We start from the raw sequence: 21,792 nt of genomic DNA, 5'->3' as shown, positions 1-21,792 counted from the left end.
GGGGTTTTCTCTTTTTACGGCCGCATCTGCGGCAGGTGGAAATTCCTGGGCCAGGGGTCCCATCGGAGCTGCAGCTGGGGCCTATGCCACAGTCAGGCAACACTAGATCCAAACCACACCTGCGGTGTACACAGCAACTCACGGCAGCGCCAGATCCTTAACCCCCGAGGGAGGTCAGGGATCGAACCCACATCCTCACCAAGACAATGTTGGGTCCTTAACCCGCTGAGCCACAGCAGGAACTTTTACCTTTTGTAAAAACGCTTTCCTTACTCGAAGTCTACTTTCCTGAATCAGCCACTGTCTTGATCAAAGACGGAGGTTCGCTCCCTGCGCCTTGGACATTACTCAGATATGTTTGTTTGATCATCGGTCACAAACCTGTAATCTGAATGTATGTCTGTCATTCTGTGCACTTCAGGTATGAAAATGAAAGCGATCAGAATGGAAGCGCGGCAGCTGAATCTCCACGGGAACAGGTGATGGGTGGTACCCGGCTTTGGGCTCTGATGCCTTTGCGTAGTGATATGAGATCATTTATATGCTCTGTTTTCTTACACGGGACGATGGCTTACCAGTTACAGTAGGAAAGTGTAGCTAAGGTATTACAACAAGCTGAACTTAGATATATTATCATTTAAACTCCCCTTCCTCTTTTGTTCAAAATGAGAGTACCATTATACTTTTGGCACCAAAGGCTCCAAAGGGCATCTCATGATATTTTGCAAACCTTTGGCTAGGACAAACCCAACCCAGAGCTCAAATTCCAGAACCACACGATCCGGTGGCTCCGGGTGTGTCCCAGTCCCTGCATTCCTCCGTCTTTATCCATCTGAAATGATCGCATCAGGCTTGTGGGCACCAAGGATGCTTTCCAGTTTGGATGGACAGATGGCCCATGACGCTGGAGGAGTTACTGCCCTGTGCCCATCAGTGGCGAGGGCATCGTCCAGAGGGTGCAGTTTGGGAAAATGCAACTCTGGGCCCATCCTTGGAAGACAGAGCAGGAGCTTAGAAGCTTCTGGGTAAATCCTGAAAATTCCTATCTTTCCTGCTTTTGCCAAAGCTACTCAAGCTAGTCCTGTCTGACCAGGTTGGAGTCCCCTGAGTCAAGAGCCTTATCACAGGGATTCTGGAATCCCTGACCCTGCTAAGTACCGTTCCCTAGAAGTGTACCGTTCATGCTCATCGGCTTTAGGGGAAAGCTAACTTTCGAGTAACCCACCTGTCAGCCTCCCTTCAAGATTGTTCATTAGATGGAAGGAAACCAACCACAAGGCGAGACTGTGGGTCAGGTAAGAGGTCCCGATGGCCTAGGACCTGTTTGTTCTCTAGATTGTGCTGATGTAAGTATTGAATTTGAACCCTTAGAACGTGCTATGGCAACTTGACTGATTTTTTATGGCTGTTGGATAGAATACTACCCAAAATAGGAGCTTATATTGTGTGCACATTTTAGAATTTTAATTCGTTTGTACCATGCAGTCGCATGATTCTTGGTAAGCTTCGGATTGGAAATTAGAAACGAAGCCCTCAGGTGGAAAGTCCGAGAAGCAATATATTCAATCCCAAGAAATCAGAAGATGGTTAAAGTAGATTATTTGCCTTCGGGTATAGTCTGCAATTCCCACCCCACCCCCACACTGCAGAGTCTTCTTTTTCCGCCTTCAAGGCAATATCGGACGTTGACAGCTGACACAGGTGTCGTTCTGCAGTTGTTTCTCAGCCGGGAGGAAGCTGCCTGGGAAAGATCGAGAAGGCCACCAAGTCGGAGGGCTGGGTGCCACCCTCCTGCTCTGCGGGGGCCGTGCCTCCAGTCACTGCTTTTGCTTTTTCACCTTCACGTCTGGGTTTTAGATTCACTCCCTGTATCAGCACCATGCTGAGGGGAGCCTCCGTCCACCCACCCTCGGGCCCTGCAGCCAATTCCTGATAAAACTGAGTGGAAGCTCAGGAATTCTGTGCCTTTGGTGGGCTTCTGGACCTGGAGTGTAGGTTGATGTTTATTTTTAGCTTTGGTTCTTCTTTCATGGACGTTCAAGAAAGTTATACAAAGTCGCTGAGGTTCAATGTAAGCAATTGTAATCTTCAAGTTTGTTTCTTATGCTTGTGTTGTATTTAAAAAAAAAAAATCAGCTGAGAGGAGTTCCCACTGTGGTTCAGGGGGTTATGGAAGCAGAGTGGCTGCAGCTGTGGTGTAGGGTGAAGCTCCAGCTCAGATTCAACCGCTGGCCTGGGAACTTTATTTTTATTTTTTATTTTTATTTTTTGCTTTTTAGGGCCACACCCGTGGCATATGGAGGTTCCCAGGCCAGGGGTCGAATCGGAGCTGCAGCTGCTGGCCTACACCGATGCAGGATCTGAGCTGCGTCTGCAACCTATACCACAGCTACACTACCCGGCAATGCCAGATCCTTAACCTACTGAGCGAGTCCAGGGATCAAACCCACAACCAACCTCACAGTTACTAGTGGGGTTCGTTAACCACTAAACCACGATGGGAACTCCTGGCCTGGGAACTTTAATATGTCGTGGCTAAGGCTGAAAAGGAAACAAAATTCAACTGAGCAATGCTCGTGTTTAGGAGCACGAGGGCGCACAGGCCTTGGGCTTGTTTCCCAAAGTCTCTGAAAGTCCTGTAGGAATGATTGGTTAGAGCAGGGCATCAACGAGAAGTGTATTTTAGTCACCAGGACTGTTGGTGTTTGAAAAGTCATCTAAAGCTCTGTTCTTACTTTGCGGATTCGTAGGAACCTTCGCGTCGGGCTTCAAGATCTAGCATCTCATCCAACCCCAGTGAGTAGTTTTTGGTTTTGTTCTGAGATCCTGTCGCGTTGTGGCAGGGCAGGGACAAGCACACAAGAGTTAGGTGTTGGGGCTGCAGAAGTTAAACGACGGGGGTGTCTGTTAGCAGGACAAACAGAGGCAGAGACAACAGGTGAGTTTTTCCCCAGTGCTGTGTGGCCACTGTGCTTGTTGGAGGGTCCATGTAGAGAGAAATTGCCCTGCTCAGCTGTCCCTCCTTTCTGAGCAGGTGGCAGGCCCTGGCTGTCTCCGCTTGGCTAGAGGAGGCTAATGTGATTATTTGGATTGTAATACTAATATCAAAATACTCTCATTATACATTTGGGCCATTAAGAAATTTGTAGGCTAAGTGAAAAGCGAGGTTTTGTTTTTTTTTCTCCTCCCCTTTGCCCTTTTTTTTTTCTTTAGGGCTCATCCAGCGGCATATGGAAGTTCCCAGGTGAGGGGTCGAAACAGAGCTGCAGCTGCGGGCCTGCACCACAGCCACAGCAACGCCAGATCCTTAACCCACGGAGCGAGGCCAGGGATCGAACCCACATCCTCACAGGTGCTCGTCGGGTTTGTTACCGTCGTGCCACAAGGGGAACTCTGACAAGCTAGGTTTTTGAGACCCTTTAAAACAGTTTCAAATCTGAACCCTCTGGGTGTTCATTGATGAGACCCGCTTGAACTTGTGTTTCTTCTTTCCTACCCTGTCATCAAGGCGGGGACGGTCAGGACGCCCGCGTCCGGTCCAAGGTCACTGAAGAGGATGTTTCAGGCAGGGCTCTGGCGCACGTGACGAAGGCCCCTGAAGCCCGGAACGTCTCAGAGGATCCTGCTGCCAGGAGAACATCGCATGGCGTTCATCCCTCAGGACAGGCTGCAGGGGACTCCGGAAAGGCGCCAGATCCCGCTGCTGGGGATTGTAAGGACGATTCCACAGTCACCTTAGGGAGCCGGAGCGGAGAACTGAAGGCTTTTTCCTCGATGCAGTGTCTTAGGAATGGTGAGCAGGGAGACTCTCCCTTTAGGAGGCTCTACGAGTCCCTGAAGGTGGAGTTAGATGTGAAATCGGCGTCAGTCGATGGTCCGCAGAGTCGGAGGAAGTCAGGGTCCCAGGGTCCCCGCACAACAGAAGGAGAAAGTGCTGCTGATGGGGTGCAGACGCCCGGCTCCCTCACACCCAGACCAAAGTCGGGCCGAAGCCCCCAGACGAAGGCAGACCCTGCTGGGGGCGAGCCGGGACGAGGCCGGAGCCTGGACAAGGGGAGCGATGGGGAGCCAGCTCGGTCTCCCGGCCTCCCCCGCACGGGGACCCAGAGGACCAGGACCCCGGCCCCCGGGCGGGCCGCACAGCCCAGTCCTCGGAGGCGTCGGAGCGAAGAGCTGCGTGTCATTCATGGAAGTGAATCCCCGCGTCTAGGTCAAGGTCAGAGCGAAGGCTTCAGGGCAGACAGTAAGGCATGGATGCCTCGGAAGTTCTTACCCAGAGATCAGACACCCGTCAAAGTTGAAGAGCCTGACAGTTTTGCAATTACACCGGAAAAATTCTCCAAAAAGAGGAAGAGTATTTCTACAAATGCTGACGATCTGGCTACGGCAGTGGAAATGCAGGCTATTTCAGCTCCACTGGTCCTTCAAGCTGAAAGGAAGAATCAAAGTGATGTTTTCAACAAGCCCGAGAAGCTGGGCACGGCCGCTGGGCAGATGGGCCCTGGGTTACCTGGCCTTAGCTCAGCTGACATCAGCGGCTTCAGTGATGCCATGAGTAAGTTTATTCACCTGAATTTATTTTCCACAGCAAGTTCCCACCCACCTTTTGTCTAGATATGATTTAGGGAGACCTTGCTTCCTTCACCGATGACTTGCTCTGGGAGGCTCTGGGGCACACGGTGAGAAGAGGCACATTCGTGTCTGCTCTCAGACTTATGTGAAAACCTGGATATCCGGCCATCCCGAGAAGGGACAGAGGGAGTGCTGGTTGTTGGGGAAGAATTTGGCAGGGGATCTAAGGAGCTAGGATGGTCCCCAAACAGATTTGATTCTTCTGTCTACCACACAACAAAGGAGGATAATGTGAGGGGAAAAAAAAAAATATATATATATATATATATATATATATATATGACTGGATCGCTTTGCTGCACAGCAGAAATTAACAGAACATTGTAAATCAGCTATATTGAAAAAATAAAAATCTTATGAAAAAAATAAAAATAATTCCAATATTAGGGGAAAAAAGACAAAGGAGCATAAGCATGAGTGTAATTGCTTGTCTCAAGAGTTTAATTCTGAGCTATTAGCTCTATTGTTTTTGGCCACCCTGCTGTATATGGGGTTCTCAGGGCCAGGAATCAGATCTGAGCTGCAGTGGCAACCTACACTGCAGGTGTGGCAATGCCAGATCCTAAACCCACTGTGCCAGGCCAGGGATCAACCCTGCCTCCCCCAGCTCCAGAGAGACCACCGATCCTGCTGTGCCACAGCGGGGACTTGCTGAGCTGTAAGCTCTGTGTCCTAGGGAGTCTGCTTTTTCTAGGTTGTCATTGGAAATCTCTTCAGGCCACATGGCTCTCAGAACCCCCGCCCCCTTCCTGTCGTGGGTTCCATGCCAGGTGCTCACAGACCCTCACTGCAGGCAGCGGGAGGGCCCCTGGGATGGGCATTTTGTTAGATCCATCTTGCAAGTGGGGAAACTGGTACCTTGCTGTCACTCGCTGGGTGGCAGAGATGAAACCTCTGGAGCTGGTGTCATAGCTCCTGGGCCCCCCACGCTCCTCAGGGACCCTGGTTTTCTGGGGCAGGGCCCTGCTGTCAGCCGTCTGCTTCTTCACAGAGCCCACAGGGCAGGGTGCGTGGCTCTGAAATCAGTGCCACACCTATTGGGGCCCCATGAGTCTCCTGAAGGGGGACGTGGCTCAGACACGGTTCTCGTGGCCGAGCGGTTCGTGGTGGGAGTGGGGCTTAGGACACAAATATTGCCCATCGGGGAGTTCCCATTGTGGCTCAGCGGAAACAAATCTGGTGTCCATGAGATGGCAGGTTCGATCCCTGGCCTCGCTCAGTGGGTTAAGGATCTGACGTTGCCATGAGGTGTGGTGTAGGTCGCAGACGCGGCTCTGATCCCGTGTGGCTGTGGTGGTGGCGTATGTAGGTCAGTGGCTACAGCTCTGATGTGACCCCTAGCCTGGGAAGCTCCATATGCCACGAATGCGGCCCTAAAAAGACAAATAAATAAATACAATTGCCCATCGGTCACTATCACCAGGAGCAGTTTCCAGCTCGAGGGTTCTGCTCCCCGGGCAGATCTGGGTGAGGCCTGAGCGTGGCTTTGGCAAAGCTTTCTCAGGCTTCTGCTGCTCCGACACCCCCTGCTCCACTGCTTCAGGCCCCACCCTTGACGAAGCTCTGTCCACACAGGCTTTGTCAACCTTAAAGAAAGTCCGATCCTGTTGGGTTGGGACTTGGTGTTTGGGGGTTCGTCTTGGCTCTTTGAGGAGCCCTTGAAACTCCATCAACATCCCATGAAAACGCAGGTTCTGGGGTCCGGTCGCAGCGAATTTACAATCGGTTTGCCTCCAGTGGTAATTGGGAACAAGGCGCACCTCCGCTGCGGGTTTTCATGACCTTTTTCATGCCTGTGTCCGCTATTCCAGAGAAGACGGAGGGGGTGCCCCCGAAGAGGAGGCGGGTCTCCTTCGGGGGGCGTCTGAGGCCCGAGTTATTCGATGAGAACTTACCTCCTAACACGCCTCTCAAGAGAGGGGAGACGCCAAAGCAGAGGAGGTCGCTGGCCACCCACACGCCAGCTGTGCTGAAGAAAATCATCAAGGTGAGGTCACCTGCTGGTCCCCTTGGGTCTGAGGCTCCCCATCCTTGTGGTCCCATCTCTGTCGTACACTTGACAGCCCCTGGTTGAGATGTTTGGTGCTTTAAGATTGAAACAACCCAGGAGTTCCCTGGTGGCTTCGTGGTTAAGGATCTGACATTTTGCCTCCGTGACACGGGTTCGATCCCTTCTAGACAGACAGAAGACCTCTTTCCTTCTAATAAAAAGTAGATGAGGCAAGTCTCCATGAGCGCTCCTTCCAGCGGGTGTTGGGGAACGAACACCTGCTTCCTGACCAGGGCCCAAGGGTGGCCCAGCACCGGGGGTCCCTTGAGGCTCCCCTTTTCTGCAGAGGCCATCTGCCCCCCACACCCACTTCCAGGGCTGATGAGCATTTTGGGGTTATAATAAACGCCGTCTGGAAAGAGTCCAGAACCATAAGGTTTTGGTTTTCTCCCATTTAGAGCTATAAAGTGGAAAGAGGTCCTAGGTGGCAGCGTGCCTAGGATTTTCACCATCAGCTCCTGAGACCTTGGCACCACCTGCCCCAGGCTGTGGTCTTAGATCTCTAGAAAGCTGTGGGCCCTCAGTTCCTGTTCGCCAGCAGGCCCGGGGCCCTCTTGACTTTCTTTTCCCTCCAAAGGAAGTGTGAGGTGTGTCTTGCTTCCCTTTCCTTTTATATAGGTCCCCGCCCAGAAGTGGGCGCGCTGCTTCCGTGCAGGTGGGCACAGTCTCACAGAAACACTTGTTGTGGGTGGTGTGCCCTTGGGTTTAGGTCAGCATTTCACCCGGTAGAAGTTCCTTCCACCTGAAATACCCCGATTCAGACTTGTCAGCTGCTTTTTTCGCTTTTTATTTTATCATGGCACCGGCATCCATATGGAAGTCCCCAGGCCAAGGGTCGAGTCAGAGCTGCAGCTGAGGCTGATGCCACAGCCACAGCAGCATCTGATCCAAGCCCCATCTGCGACCCACACTGCGGCTGTCAGCAACGCCAGATCCTTAACCCACTGAGCAAGGCCAGGGATCCAACCTGCATCCTCACAGACAATGTTGGGGCCCTTAACCCTCTGGGCCACAACGGGAAGTCCTTGTTAGCTTCTTTGTAAACTGCCTTTCTTTCTCCTTAAACGAGGGGACAGACTCCCATCTCTGTCGTACACTTGACAGACACTGGTTGAAACGTTTGGTGCTTTAAGATTGAAACAACCTGGGAGTTCCCTGGTGGCTTCGTGGTTAAGGATCTGGCATTTCACTCCTGTGGCACAGGTTCGATCCCTGGCCCAGGAAATTCCGTATGCCGCAGGTGTGGCCAAAGGGGAAAAAGAAAGACTTAAACACCTCAAGTTCTCAAGTAGAATTTTCACATTCATTTCGGAGGTGTCCTCTCTGTGGTAAGGTTTCTTATAAGCGTTGACATCTTGTCAGGAGCAGCCTCAGCCATCCGGGAAGGAAGATTCTTCAGAAACCCATCGGGAAACGACCGCACAACATGCTCGCCTGAGATCGCCAGCTCCTCCGGCGCCCCACGCCTCTCCAGCCGCACCCGATCGGTGCCGTGGGTCCGCCGAGGCGCCCTCCGTCTCCAGCGGCAGCACAGCTCCTCACCAGACAGAGCCGCCCAAGAGAGGAGGCAGGAAGAGCGGCAGCCTGCCTTTGAAGAGAGCCTCCCTGGATCGGGGCCAGCACGGGATTTTACAGATGATTTACTCCAGGCGAAGGAGTGGCGCTTCTGAGGCCAATTTAATTGGTGAGTGTGGTTTCCGCGCATCGGTTTCCGGGCGAATTTCCTCGCTTGGCCGATAGCTCTGCAGAGTCTCATCCTTCTTTTCCTTGTGACAGTGGCCAAATCCTGGGCAGACGTCGTGAAATTCGGGGCCAAGCAGACACAGAGCAAAGCCGTCAAGCGCGGGCCTCCGAGACCGCTGAGCAAGAAGCCCAGGAGGACCAATCCGCCCAAGGTCTGTGTCCCCGGGGGGGGGCGCGGCTCTTTGACACTCACGCCCAGAAGGGCGCGTTCAGTGTGGATTCCCGCGCTGATGTTCTGGGGGCCTCCGCGTTTCTTTTCCAGAAGCCGACTGACATTCTTCAGAACCAGTTCAGCACAGGCCACGCCAACTCTCCCTGCACCATCGTGGTAGGAAGAGCTCACCTGGAGAAAGTGACCGGGCCGGCTCGGCCCTGCAGGATCCTCAACAGCTTTGTGCCCCACAAACCATTGGACTTTGGCGAAGATCTGTCAGGTAAAAGCACAGCCGGGGCTCTTTTGGTTTCTTTCTCGTTTCTTTTTACGGTGCACCTGCGGCATGTGGAGGTTCCCAGGCTGGAGGTCACATCGGAGCTGCAGCTGAGGCCTATGCCACAGCCACAGCCACACAGGATCCGAGCCGCATCTGTGATTGACATGGCAGCTTGTGGCAATGCCAGATCCTTAACCCACTGAGCGAGGCCAGGGATCGAACCCGCATCCTCATGGATACTATGTCAAGTTCTTTACCTACTAAGCCACAGCGGGAACTCCCTAGGTGGAATCTTAGGATGAGAGAATTTCAGGTGGGAGTATTGTACCATTTATGTAACTCATGCACAGTGCTCCCCTGTCAGGGTCACATGTGGATTAAGGCACATTAAGCCTTTTGAAAAATAAATGTAGCACAGTGATATAGCTAGAGTTCTGATAATGTGCTCCACGAGGAAAAATAAATTAAGTTATACCACACCCACTCTGCAGTTACGTGTGTATCTGTATCCTTGAGAATCAGGTGCATATATGAATGTACTGATATACATGTAATGGAGCACTGAAGACAGATTTTCAACAATCTTTTTAAGATAAATCGAGGGTTAAATACTCCGTGCCCCAGATGGTGGATTTTCTCAGCCTTCCTTCCAACCATTTCTCTAGAGAGTCAGCCGTGGCCACCCCTTGGTATGAGGGCTTTTATGACAGAACATGAATGTCTGAGGAGGGCTGAATCCTGGATATTTTAAGGACGGCCTGAGCAGTGGCGGAGGGACGAGATTTTTCAGGGGGTTGGCCAACTCAGGAGCCTCCAGAAGAGTCTTCCCAAGCACAGTTTGCCGAGAAGTACCAGACGGAGAGCGAGTTTGGGTCCATTGATGGCGGAAGGAGGGACGGAAGGAGGACGGGGGATGGTGTGTGTCTGAGCAACTCCATTGAGATGCTGTACTGGTTTTTTTCCCTGAGGTCATGTGAGGTTTTGGTGTTAAAAATGAAAAGACGGTGATATTACTTGACAGCACTAAAAACGGACAGGCCTTGGTCACTTGTAGAATCCGGGGACAGTGTATCTGCTCATCAGCGCCCGCACTGCGTAGCCTGGGATGCACTGAGCAGCACGACGGCTCCAGGTTTTGGGCCGTGCGGAGGGGAGACCCCGCGGGGCAGCCTCTGTCCTCTGTCGGGTCTCACACCTGGGGACCAGTCTGTAAGAAGGGGGACATCAGCTTCCTGTGTTTGATTTTCGTTCTGAGAAGAAGAGGTGACGTCTAACTTTCCACCGTCCTCTTAAAAAATCGGGTTCACGGCTGCTGAGGACCCTCTGGCAGGATTCTCGTCTCCCGGGAAGTCTGGGGAGCCGCCTGCGGCTGGCATTCTGTCCTTCCCTTTGTTGTGTGTCAGGACTGGCCTGGTTGTCTGCAGGTAGGAGCTGCGTGTTCACTGCTTTTCCACTATGTTCCTGTCACAGGGCTGACGGAAATGTTTAAGACGCCAGCGAAAGAGAAGCCACACAGGATGAGCACGTGTGCCTCCACTTTTTCAAATCCAGAGGATCTACTTGGGAAAAAGCTTCTGGGACCTCATCCAGGAGAAAAACCTCTGCTGTGCACTCCAGAAATTGGGGGTTGGTTTCCCTCCCACCGCCCCACCCCCCCGGCACTTTGATGTTTTCAGTGGGAACCGTAGGTGGTATTCTTTTTTGTCTTTTGTGGCCATAGAGTTCCCAGGCCAGGGATCAGATCCTAAACTGCAGCTGCGGCAACGCTGGATTCGTAACCCACTGCACTGGGCCGGGGATCGAACCTGTGTCCCAATGCTCCCCAGACACCGCTAAAGCGGAGCCTCCGATGGTATTTTTTCATTTCACAACAGCTGTTGTGTTCCTTCTCTACAACACACACTCCTGATCAAGTACCAGGTCCAGCTTCTCTGTCCTGTTTTTTTTTTAGAGAAATTCTTAGCAGCAGATGAACTAACCCTGCCTTTCCCAGACTTGCTTAAAAGAGCATCCTTGTTTAATAACCGTAAACCACCTGCATACACTCGGCCTTCTTCATTTAGTCCAAGTACAGAGGCTGATAAGCAGGAAAGCATAAGGGTCTCTCATCACAACGGCACGTAGATTAGTCAAACACAAGAGTGCTGTTGGTTCCCCACAAAAAAAGCAGCAGGTGAGCCCCAGGCAGGTTCTCCTGTCTCTGGGTGGGCAACTGCCACCTGCCGCAGGATGAGCGTGAGATGGGGGGGCTTCTCTCTCACTGATGCTGGGCCCCAGGTTCCTGTCATAGACGAACAGCGTGCCACACTCAAGATGCTTCCTGTCCCTAGAAAATAGACCTTTTTTGTGTGTCACATGGACCCTACGTGTATAGACACGGTCTGTGTTATTGCCTTGACAGCCCAGCAGATGAAATAGCTGTTTGTTTCTCATGTTTAACAACAACAAAAAAATCTGTGTTCATCTCACTGAGACCTGGGTGGGAGCCTTCACGGGGTGCCTTCTTAAGGATCTTTCTTTATCTCCTCCCCATAGATCCTAGCACCAAAGCATGACCCCACTGCACAGCCAATAACAGTATTAAGCGTGTGTGGTTTCCACGCCAGCAGATTTATGGCCAATAAGCAGCCGCATATCCTTAGGGGCTGGGAGGCTGAATCACTGGCTCTTAATACCTCCTGAGGACAAAATACCAAACTGACACAGCACAGTGAGCAGAGTATTTGCAGCCTGTGTGTTTTAATTTCTTGTAGGAGGGGACGTGTCCCTCGGGCCGGAGGATTCGCCAAAAGAGCCGGCAGATAGAAGCTCCGAAAGCCCAGTCCTGAGACGCCCACCTATTAGAATGAATGAAAGTATTGCCAAAATTCCTAGGAGTGTCTCTAAAACGACAGGTGCCGAGATGAAATCTCCGGGGTCCGAGGCAGAGCTGCCAAAGGCAGCATCCAGTGCAAACAGGCCTAGAAGGTCCTCGGAGCTCAGGGGTCCACAGACGCCGGGTCCTGAGAGACAGGCCGCAGGCTCAAGACCCCACACTGTCCAGGACGCCCTGGGAAGATGCCTGGGGAACACGCCGCTGGCCACGCCCGAGCTGGAGAGAGAGAGGAGGGACAGTGAAAGGCCTTTTGAATCGGGGAAGGAGAACGTCGAATCCAAAGAAAGTTCTACCAAGACGTCAGCTGGGAGGAGATCCGGAGCCGCTTCCGAGGTCAAGTGTGAACCAGTGGTGGACCTGATCCCCGTGGAGGCCCTGCCCGAGCCAGAGCCCCCGGGGGCGGCGCAGGTGGACCGGCCAGGACTCTGGCAGACGCCAGCCCGGGCCAAGGAAGCAGCGGGTGCTGAGAACAGAGCCGCAGGCACGTGCTGCAAACCGCCTGGAGCGGAAAGAGCTGGGACGACCTCCAGGAGGAGTGCACAGCTGAAGACCCCCTCCCGGAAAGGGGACCCCGAGGGGCCCTTGGTCCCCGGGAAGCCCTCACGGACACCGGGGGCCACCACGCCTGTGCGCAGAGCCTCTGGGGATGGTAAAAGCATCAAGCTGTTTAGGGAAACTCCAGAGCAGAAACGGATCCCTGCAGAAGGTGGAACTCGAAGCAAGAGGCGGCCAAGGAGGCCCAAGGAGAAGACCCGACCCCTGGAAGAGCTGGCTGGCCTCAGAGAGCTCTTCCAGACCCCACAGCACGCCAAGGACCCCACGGCTGAAGCCGAAACCCCGGGAATGCGCTGCCAGCCTCCACGAGCAGCACCCATCCTCAGCTTAGACAGCATAACCGGGCCACTCAAGACACCTCCCCAGAGAGCAGACACGGGGTACTGTCTCTCAGCCCTCAAGAAGCCCCGGCAAACGCCAGGAGGAGCGGGGCTCTCCTACAGGAACCCAGACGGTGGGGACAGAGGCACTGCAGGGTTGCAGGAAGCTCCAGAACAGAGCCTGGACTCCGTAGAACACATAACAGGAATTAAGAGGCGGCCAAGGACGCCCAAGGAGAAGACCCGACCCCTGGAGGACCTGGCTGGCCTCAGAGAGCTCTTCCAGACCCCACAGCACGCCAAGGACCCCGGGACTGACAACAAAACCCCCAAAACACACTGTCAGTCTCCACAACCAGAACCAGTGAACACACCAAGTAGGAAGGGATGGCTCAAGACCCCTTCCCAGAAAGGGGACACAGACGCGGAGCTCTCAGCGCCCAGGACACCCCGACAAACACCAGGAGGAGCAAAGCTCTTAGAGAGAGAACCAGAGAGTGGGGACAGAGGTGCTGCAGCATCTCGGGAAGCTCCGGAACAGAAACTGGACGCTGCTGAACGTGGAACAGGAGTTCAGAGGCGGCCAAGGACGCCCAGGGAAAAGGCACAGTCTCTGGAAGACCTGGCTGGCTTCCAAGAGCTCTTCCAGACCCCACCTCACGCCAAGGACCCAGTGACCAGTGACAAAACCTCCAAAACAGAACCAGTCAACACACCAGCAAGTGGGAAGAGAGGGCTCAGAACCCCTCCCCAGAAGGTGGAGGTGCCGGAGGGTGTCTCAGGCCTCAGGCAGCCTCGGCAAACACCAGGAGACACTGTGAGCTCAAAGGGTGGGGACAGAGGCACTGCAGGGTCGCAGGAAGCTCCAGAACAGAGCCTGGACTCCGTAGAACACATAACAGGAATTAAGAGGCGGCCAAGGACGCCCAAGGAGAAGACCCGACCCCTGGAGGACCTGGCTGGCCTCAGAGAGCTCTTCCAGACCCCACTTCACACCAAGGCACCCATGGCCATTGTCAAAACACCCCAAGTTTCCCACCTTTCTCCACAACCAGAGGCCACTGTCACACCAACCAATAGGAAGAGACAGCTCAGGACGCCTCTGGGGAAGGTGGTCGTAGAGGCTGGGGGCTCGGCTCCCGGGAAACCCACACGAGCCCTGGGGGAGACCCCGCACACGCACAGCGAGCCAGGAGGTGGTGGTGAGAGCATCAGGTTATTTCAGGAAACTCCAAAGCAGAAACTGGACGCTGCAGAAAATGCAGGTGGAAGCAAGAGGCGGCCAAGGACGCCCAGGGAAAGGGCACAGTCTCTGGAAGACCTGGCTGGCTTCCAAGAGCTCTTCCAGACCCCACCTCACGCCAAGGACCCAGTGACCAGTGACAAAACCCCCAAAACACCCTGTCTGTCTCCACAGCCAGAGCCAGTCAACACACCAGTGAGTAGGAAGAGAGGGCTCAGAACCCCTCCCCAGAAGGTGGGCACAGAGGCTGAGCTCTCAGCACCCAGGAAGCCCAGACAGACACCGGAGGAAGCCGGGCACTCAGACAGAGGACCAGCAGCTGAGGAGGAAGACAAAGCATTTAAGAAAACGCTGAAGCAGAAACTGGACTCAGCAGAAAATGTAGCTGGAGAACGGAAGAGACCAAGGAGAACACTCGGGGAGAAAGTCCCACCCCTGGAAGACCTGGCTGGCTTCCAGGAACTCTTCCAAACCCCATGTCGTGCCAAGGACCCCGTGGCTGAGGACGGGACCCCGGAAATGCCCTGCCATGCTTCACAAGCAGCAGCACCTGTTACGTCCACCAGCAAGACCCGAACATCCAAGACCCCTTCTCAGAAGGCAGACACGCGGGACGGTCTCTCAGCGCTGAGGAAGCCTCGGCAGACACCAGGAGGAACAGGGCTCGCGGACAGACGACCAGGTGGGGACGGAGGCGCTGCAGCATCTCGGGAAGCTCCGGAACAGAAACTGGACGCTGCTGAACGTGGAACAGGAGTTCAGAAGCTGCCAAGGACGCCCAGGGAAAAGGCACAGTCTCTGGAAGACCTGGCTGGCTTCCAAGAGCTCTTCCAGACCCCACTTCACACCAAGGCACCCATGGCCATTGTCAAAACACCCCAAGTTTCCCACCTTTCTCCACAACCAGAGGCCACTGTCACACCAACCAATAGGAAGAGACAGCTCAGGACGCCTCTGGGGAAGGTGGTCGTAGAGGCTGGGGGCTCGGCTCCCGGGAAACCCACACGAGCCCTGGGGGAGACCCCGCACACGCACAGCGAGCCAGGAGGTGGTGGTGAGAGCATCAGGTTATTTCAGGAAACTCCAAAGCAGAAACTGGACGCTGCAGAAAATGCAGGTGGAAGCAAGAGGCGGCCAAGGACGCCCGGGAAAAGGGCACAGTCTCTGGAAGACCTGGCTGGCTTCCAAGAGCTCTTCCAGACCCCACCTCATGCCAAGGACCCAGTGACCAGTGACAAAACCTCCAAAACAGAACCAGTCAACACACCAGCAAGTGGGAAGAGAGGGCTCAGAACCCCTCCCCAGAAGGTGGAGGTGCCGGAGGGTGTCTCAGGCCTCAGGCAGCCTCGGCAAACACCAGGAGACACTGTGAGCTCAAAGGGTGGGGACAGAGGCACTGCAGGGTCGCAGGAAGCTCCAGAACAGAGCCTGGACTCCGTAGAACACATAACAGGAATTAAGAGGCGGCCAAGGACGCCCAAGGAGAAGACCCGACCCCTGGAGGACCTGGCTGGCCTCAGAGAGCTCTTCCAGACCCCACAGCACGCCAAGGACCCCGGGACTGACAACAAAACCCCCAAAACACACTGTCAGTCTCCACAACCAGAACCAGTGAACACACCAAGTAGGAAGGGATGGCTCAAGACCCCTTCCCAGAAAGGGGACACAGACGCGGAGCTCTCAGCGCCCAGGACACCCCGACAAACACCAGGAGGAGCAAAGCTCTTAGAGAGAGAACCAGAGAGTGGGGACAGAGGCGCTGCAGCATCTCGGGAAGCTCCGGAACAGAAACTGGACACTGCTGAACGTGGAACAGGAGTTCAGAGGCGGCCAACGACGCCCGGGAAAAGGGCACAGTCTCTGGAAGACCTGGCTGGCTTCCAAGAGCTCTTCCAGACCCCACTTCACACCAAGGCACCCATGGCCATTGTCAAAACACCCCAAGTTTCCCACCTTTCTCCACAACCAGAGGCCACTGTCACACCAACCAATAGGAAGAGACAGCTCAGGACGCCTCTGGGGAAGGTGGTCGTAGAGGCTGGGGGCTCGGCTCCCGGGAAACCCACACGAGCCCTGGGGGAGACCCCGCACATGCACAGCGAGCCAGGAGGTGGTGGTGAGAGCATCAGGTTATTTCAGGAAACTCCAAAGCAGAAACTGGACGCTGCAGAAAATGCAGGTGGAAGCAAGAGGCGGCCAAGGACGCCCAGGGAAAGGGCACAGTCTCTGGAAGACCTGGCTGGCTTCCAAGAGCTCTTCCAGACCCCACCTCACGCCAAGGACCCAGTGACCAGTGACAAAACCCCCAAAACACCCTGTCTGTCTCCACAGCCAGAGCCAGTCAACACACCAGTGAGTAGGAAGAGAGGGCTCAGAACCCCTCCCCAGAAGGTGGGCACAGAGGCTGAGCTCTCAGCACCCAGGAAACCCAGACAGACACCGGAGGAAGCCGGGCACTCAGACAGAGGACCAGCAGCTGAGGAGGAAGACAAAGCATTTAAGAAAATGCGAAAGCAGAAACTGGACTCAGCAGAAAATGTAGCTGGAGAACGGAAGAGACCAAGGAGAACACTCGGGGAGAAAGTCCCACCCCTGGAAGACCTGGCTGGCTTCCAGGAGCTCTTCCAAACCCCATGTCGTGCCAAGGACCCCGTGGCTGATGATATACCCACCAAAATGCCCTGTACATCTCCACCAGCAGAACCAGTTACCAGGCGGACAACCAGACAGAGGCGGCTCAGGTCACCACCAGGGGAAGTGGACGCAGAAGGGCCGTCAGCGCCCAGGAAGCCCACCCGGGCAGCGAGGGAAACCAGAACCACAGGGTCAGAACCGGCAGCTGATGAGAAAGACGTCGCAGTGTTTAAGGAAACTTCGGGGCCGAACCTGGACTCAGCGGATGAGGTTGTTGGCACCAGGAGTCGGCTGAGATCACATAAGGAAAAGGCCCAGCCGCCGGGAGGCCCGGGCAGTGTAAAGGAGCCCTTCCCAAGGCCAGACCAGGCCAAGGAAGAGGTGGGTGAGGTTAAAATCGCTGCAGCGCCCTGCCCACCTCCACCTGCGGGACCGGCCAGCAGGCCCACCAGACAGAGACGGCTCAGGTCACCACCAGGGGAAGTGGACCCAGAAGGGCCGTCAGCGCCCAGGAGGCCCACCCGGGCAGCAAGGGAAACCAGAACCACAGGGTCAGAACCGGCAGCTGGTGAGAAAGACATCGCAGTGTCTAAAAGAACCTCCGGGAAGGAACTCAACCCTGCCGCAAGTGTAAGTGGCGTCAAGAGTCGGCTGAGAACATCTAAAGAAAAGATCCAGCCCATGGAAGACAAGCCCAGTCTCCCAAAGCCAGACCAGGCCACGGAAGAGGTGAGTGAGGTTAAAATCGCTGCAGTGCCCTGCCCACCTCCACCCGTGGGACCAGCCAGCAGGCCCACCAGACAGAGGCGGCTCAGGTCACCACCAGGGGAAGTGGATGCAGAAGGGCCGTCAGCGCCCAGGAGGCCCACCCGGGCAGCGAGGGAAACCAGAACCACAGGGTCAGAACCGGCAGCTGATGAGAAAGACATCGCAGTGTTTAAGGAAACTTCGGGGCCGAACCTGGACTCAGCGGAAGAGGTTGTTGGTACCAAGAATCGGCTGAGATCACATAAGGAAAAGGCCCAGCCGCCGGGAGGCCCGGGCAGTGTAAAGGAGCCTTTCCCAAGGCCAGACCAGGCCAAGGGACTGGGAAATGATGCTGCCGTCGTTAAGACAGCCCTGAGGCCAACAGCAGGCAGAAGACGGCCTGCAGAAACATCCCGAAGTGACCTCAGGGCCTCTAAAGTCAGATCCACGGAAGACCCTGGGGGCGCATCACCAAGTGAAAGCCACGCATCCCCCCAGAGGGAACAGGGAGAGGCCGGCCGGGCCTCAGGGAGGAAGAGGCTGCGCCCCGATACGGCCGTGCAGGAGCCCGGGGACGAAAAGCCACTGCAGAAGAGGCAGAGGGCGGCCCCCAGGGAGAGAGGGGACCTGCCCGACCCCCTGGGCATGAAGCAGAAAAACCTGAGAGTCGCGGTCCAGAAGACTGAGCCCGTGGGAAAGCTGCCTGAGGGTGACTTGAAAACGGATGCTGCTGGACCAGGAGATGCCGCAGGCGCTCCAGACAAGGTGATGGGCGGGGTGACGAGGGACCGGGGCTCGGGCGGAGGCTCTCCCTTGGGCATAATGTTTGGTGTAACCTGTGTGTAACCCAAGTGGACATGTGGCTGCCCTTTCCCGGGGGTCTGTGTTCAACACGGTAACTGCAGACCACCAGGAAGCATCCACTGGGGGAGTTCCCGTTATGGCTCAGTGGGTTAAGACCCCGACTAGTATCCATGAGGATGTGGGTTCGATCCCTGGCCTCGCTCAGTGGGTTAAGGATCCAGCATTGCTGTGTGCTGCGGTGCAGTTTTCAGACACAGCTGGGATCCCGCGTTGCTGTGGCTGTGGTGTAGGCCGGCAGCTGCAGCTCCGATTCCACCCCAAGCCTGGGAACCTCCATGTGCTGCGGTTGCGGCCCTAAAAAGCAATTAAAAAGGAAAAGAAAAGAAAAGAAAGCATCCACTGGGGATTGGCAGAGAGAATAGGCTAATTGGGGGAAATAACTGGTCAAATTGATGATCGTACATTTTGCCGAAACTTCTTGGGAGGTGACTGAGTTAAGTTCATCTTCAAAGATGGGGGGCTTTGTGCCGTGAAAAAGTGGGTGCCCTAGTTGTGCTGTGGTTCTAGACACAGAACCCGGGGTGCTGGGGGAAGGGGTGTGTGTGGCAGTGTTTAGACAGAACAACGTCCACGGGCTGAGTGTGTCCTGGGGACCCCACCACTGGCTGGGTTCTTAGGTAGCGAAGCTTGTCAGTTGCAGAAATTGAGGTTTTCCTGTCCTGCTCTAGCAAAGGGTTAAAGGCTCCTTTAAAAGGATTAGGAATTAGGAATCCTTAAAGGATTAGAGATTCGTTTACTGCCTGAAAAGGGGGGGCATTTCCCTGGGACACCCTTTTCATGCTTACTGTAATCAGAGTGACATCTCTGACATTCAGACATGACGATTCGAGTTTATCCTGAATCCCTTTCTCATGGTTTATTGGTGGGAATGCCAACTGTTCCATAGGATCAGAGCGACAGGCGCAGCCTTGCCTCTGCAATTACTGGCATCCCAGCAACTCCATCAGTGTAAGATGTTCCCACGAAGCCCCCTTTGAGTTCACCCTCGAATGTTCTTCTGCATGTGGAGTTTTGCATTCCTCATCATTGGGGATGTCTTGACTTTTTTAGGGAATGTCCCTGCATCCTAGGCGCCCGAATAAAACCGATTTAGAAGAGCAGAGACCTGAGTGTCTTCCGTCTGCAGAAAAGATGAGAAGAACGAGGCATGAAAAGAAGTCTGTGAAGACCTCCGGAGAGAGGGCGCTGCGAGGCCGGGAGGATGGAGCCGAAAATCCCACCTCGGGGGGCAAAGTTCAAGAGCGTCAGGTGCGCTCGAGATCCGGGGGGCAGAATAAGACACTTCCGCCTGACGCAGCCGAGCCGAAAGCGAGGGAGAAACGGGCAGAAACCCGCTGGAAGGATCAGGAAGAGAAAGAAGCCACGGAACATTCGGGCCTTGCCACGGGCTTGAGATCAAGAAAGACAACAGTCCGCCCTGGAGGGAACCCATCGGAGCGTGACTCCGAGCCGAGGGTAACTCCACGTGCCAAGAGAGGTGCCCACAGTCTTCAAAAGGCAAGTGATTTCCTGTTCCTCTTTTTTGATGAGCGGGGATATTTCCGTACAACGTTGGCCCCGGGTGGCAAAAGCAAATGCAGCGCATGCGACCAAATAGCCCGCAGCCAGCTTCCGGTTGGCCTCCTCTAAGGAGCATGACTCTAAGCCAATGGATTTCTGCCTTCGCGGCTTAGTCGGGTTTCTGTGTCTTGGGAATCCCGCTTAAAATAATAATCCCACTTCCGATGGTAAATTCACTCAGGAAAGTCATCCTCCAGGGAGAACCGGCGGTTTAGCCCATTAGAACTCTGGCTGCTTCCTGCGGGTCCTGTACGAGGACTCCAGCTAGAGGGCTCCGTCTCCGGTTAGAGGCTGAGCAGACCTGACCCAAAGGGAGCTGTTTGGGTTTCGAAGGCATCCCTCTGGGAATCGGGCATGCAGAGCCCCTAGGGTGTCCGCAGGAGCTCCCGTTCAGGAATTAGGAGTCCCCTTCCAGGAGGCAGCCTCGCGTCCTCCCTTCCCCACACGGCATTTCATCCAGGTCAGCGGGTGGTCAGCATCACCGGTGCCACCGCAGGTTCAGCATCACGTGTGGCTACGGCCATTGAGCAAATGCGGGGGCCGGGGGGGGGGCAGGATTAAATGCAGTCTGATTATCTGGATAAGACCTGCTTCGCTTATCCCGAAGGATCCCCACAGAGTCCCCTTTGCTATGAGGCCTGTGCCTTCCTGGCAGGCAGCTCCTGACTCTGCACACGCCAGGCCTGGGGTTACCAACATTGTTCTTTAAAATGACTTAAAATTACATTTTGCTCCCAAACAGGAAGATGACAACGTGACCGTCAGGAAAATAAGAACCAGGAGTCAGAAGTCGTCGGGGCGGTGAAGATGATGCAGCTAAAGTTTAAGGAGGGGGTGGGGGGTAATCAATTCAGTGTAGTGATAAGCTCTAGTACCATATTTGCTGTAAATTTTAAAGTGAATTCTGTAAATAAGCCTCTGGGGTCCTCAGGGAACAAAGCTTAGCATTTTCTGGCTCTAAAGAGTTTTTCGAAAACCTCACGTGCTGATGACGAAGCGGACTGCCGGGTCTCACAAAGTGATAAAACTTTAAACCTGGGGTGGGGTGGGGTGGGTGGGATTTTGCTACGGTGTGGCCTTCACCTTGGCAAAGTGAAGCCCCGAGGTTTGTGACTCCCTCGGTCGGTCCCCGGCGGCCGTGGGCTCCGGTGCTGCCAGGCTGTGTCGTAAGTGCTTCTGTGTCTGCCTGCGACCTCCACCTCTTCCGGGTACATCTGCCATCCGACCGTGAACGGGGGGCTCCTCGTGCGGCCCCAACACCAGGCAGGCACCCAGCAGGCGGTAATGGATGAGCAGAGGAACAGGAAAAGGACGTTACAGGATGCGCCTTTACCACGGGAGACGCGGTCAGGCCCTCGCACAGCCGCCTGCTCAGGACTCTCCTCTTCCCCGTGTCTGGAGCGCGAGGGAATAAAGTGTGATCTGGAGGGTGGTTTGTGACTCTTCAGGGTGAAGGTGTCACTTTAAAAAAAATTTTTTTTTTTTTTTTTATGTTTTTGGCCGTGCCTGTGGCATGTGGAAGTTCCCAGGCCAGGGATCGAACCCACACCACAGCAGTGACACCCATAGGTCCTCTGACTGCTAGGCCACCAAGGAGCTCCCAAGATGTTCCTTTACTTGAGGACTAAGTAGGAAGCTTGCCTTTTTCACTTGAAGTATCTTTGTCTAAACCAGGACTGCTTTAATCTGAACCCCCTCCCTGCCCCCTGCCCCAAGTCTCAGGGCCGTTGGCCGGGCTACCCCTTGATTCTAAGCTGTGACACCGCTCTGTGCGTTCGTGTCATTCACATTTTCTGAGCCGTCGACAGATGTGCTCTCACCGGTGCCCTTCCTGACCACACCTGCTGGCCTGGCCTAGGGCTCGTCGCCTCAGCTGGGACCGCGAGCAACACCAGCCCAAACCCTCCCCCAGAGAATGGCCGTCGCTGAGCCTCAGGGCGCGGGCCCTTCCCTCCATTTCGGAATTGTTTGCCTGCGAGCTCATACCTCCTTCTGGTTTTAAGCCCGGAGCCCTTCCCTTTCAGAACCGTCCACCTGCTCCTGAGCATCTCTATTCCTGCCCCCTGCTTTGTCCTCCCGCTCCTCTGGTCCCCGAATCCGAAGTGAACCTGCCCTCCCTCCGGTCGCCTGCGTGGGGT

At 54.9% G+C, this 21,792-nt stretch overlaps 1 protein-coding gene across 4 annotated transcripts in view; it reads left to right on the top strand.

The window, feature by feature from the left end:
• The window catches only part of MKI67 (marker of proliferation Ki-67), a 28,045-nt gene extending 7,346 nt beyond the window's left edge, over positions 1-20,699 (top strand). Inside the window, exons 5-16 of one of the 4 annotated variants that reach the window (XM_047760323.1) lie at positions 422-479; positions 2,751-2,796; positions 3,509-4,555; positions 6,444-6,619; positions 8,045-8,366; positions 8,459-8,577; positions 8,688-8,859; positions 10,327-10,482; positions 11,610-12,544; positions 12,911-17,995; positions 19,145-19,591; positions 20,397-20,699. In XM_047760323.1, the coding sequence (XP_047616279.1) occupies positions 422-479; positions 2,751-2,796; positions 3,509-4,555; positions 6,444-6,619; positions 8,045-8,366; positions 8,459-8,577; positions 8,688-8,859; positions 10,327-10,482; positions 11,610-12,544; positions 12,911-17,995; positions 19,145-19,591; positions 20,397-20,459 (8,626 nt within the window). In that variant the 3' untranslated portion in view covers positions 20,460-20,699. Of the gene's footprint in view, positions 1-421; positions 480-2,750; positions 2,797-3,508; positions 4,556-6,443; positions 6,620-8,044; positions 8,367-8,458; positions 8,578-8,687; positions 8,860-10,326; positions 10,483-11,609; positions 17,996-19,144; positions 19,592-20,396 lie in introns of all 4 variants that reach the window. The other 3 variants (XM_047760324.1, XM_047760322.1, XM_047760321.1) reach the window with 3 other exon arrangements.
• Positions 20,700-21,792: the final 1,093 nt, after the last annotated feature.

This window comes from Phacochoerus africanus, chromosome 15 (genome assembly GCF_016906955.1).
Source record: "Phacochoerus africanus isolate WHEZ1 chromosome 15, ROS_Pafr_v1, whole genome shotgun sequence".
Lineage (NCBI taxonomy): Eukaryota > Metazoa > Chordata > Mammalia > Artiodactyla > Suidae > Phacochoerus > Phacochoerus africanus.
The sequence above is the reverse complement of the archived record's forward strand: the minus strand, read 5'-3'. Positions and strand labels throughout refer to the sequence as shown.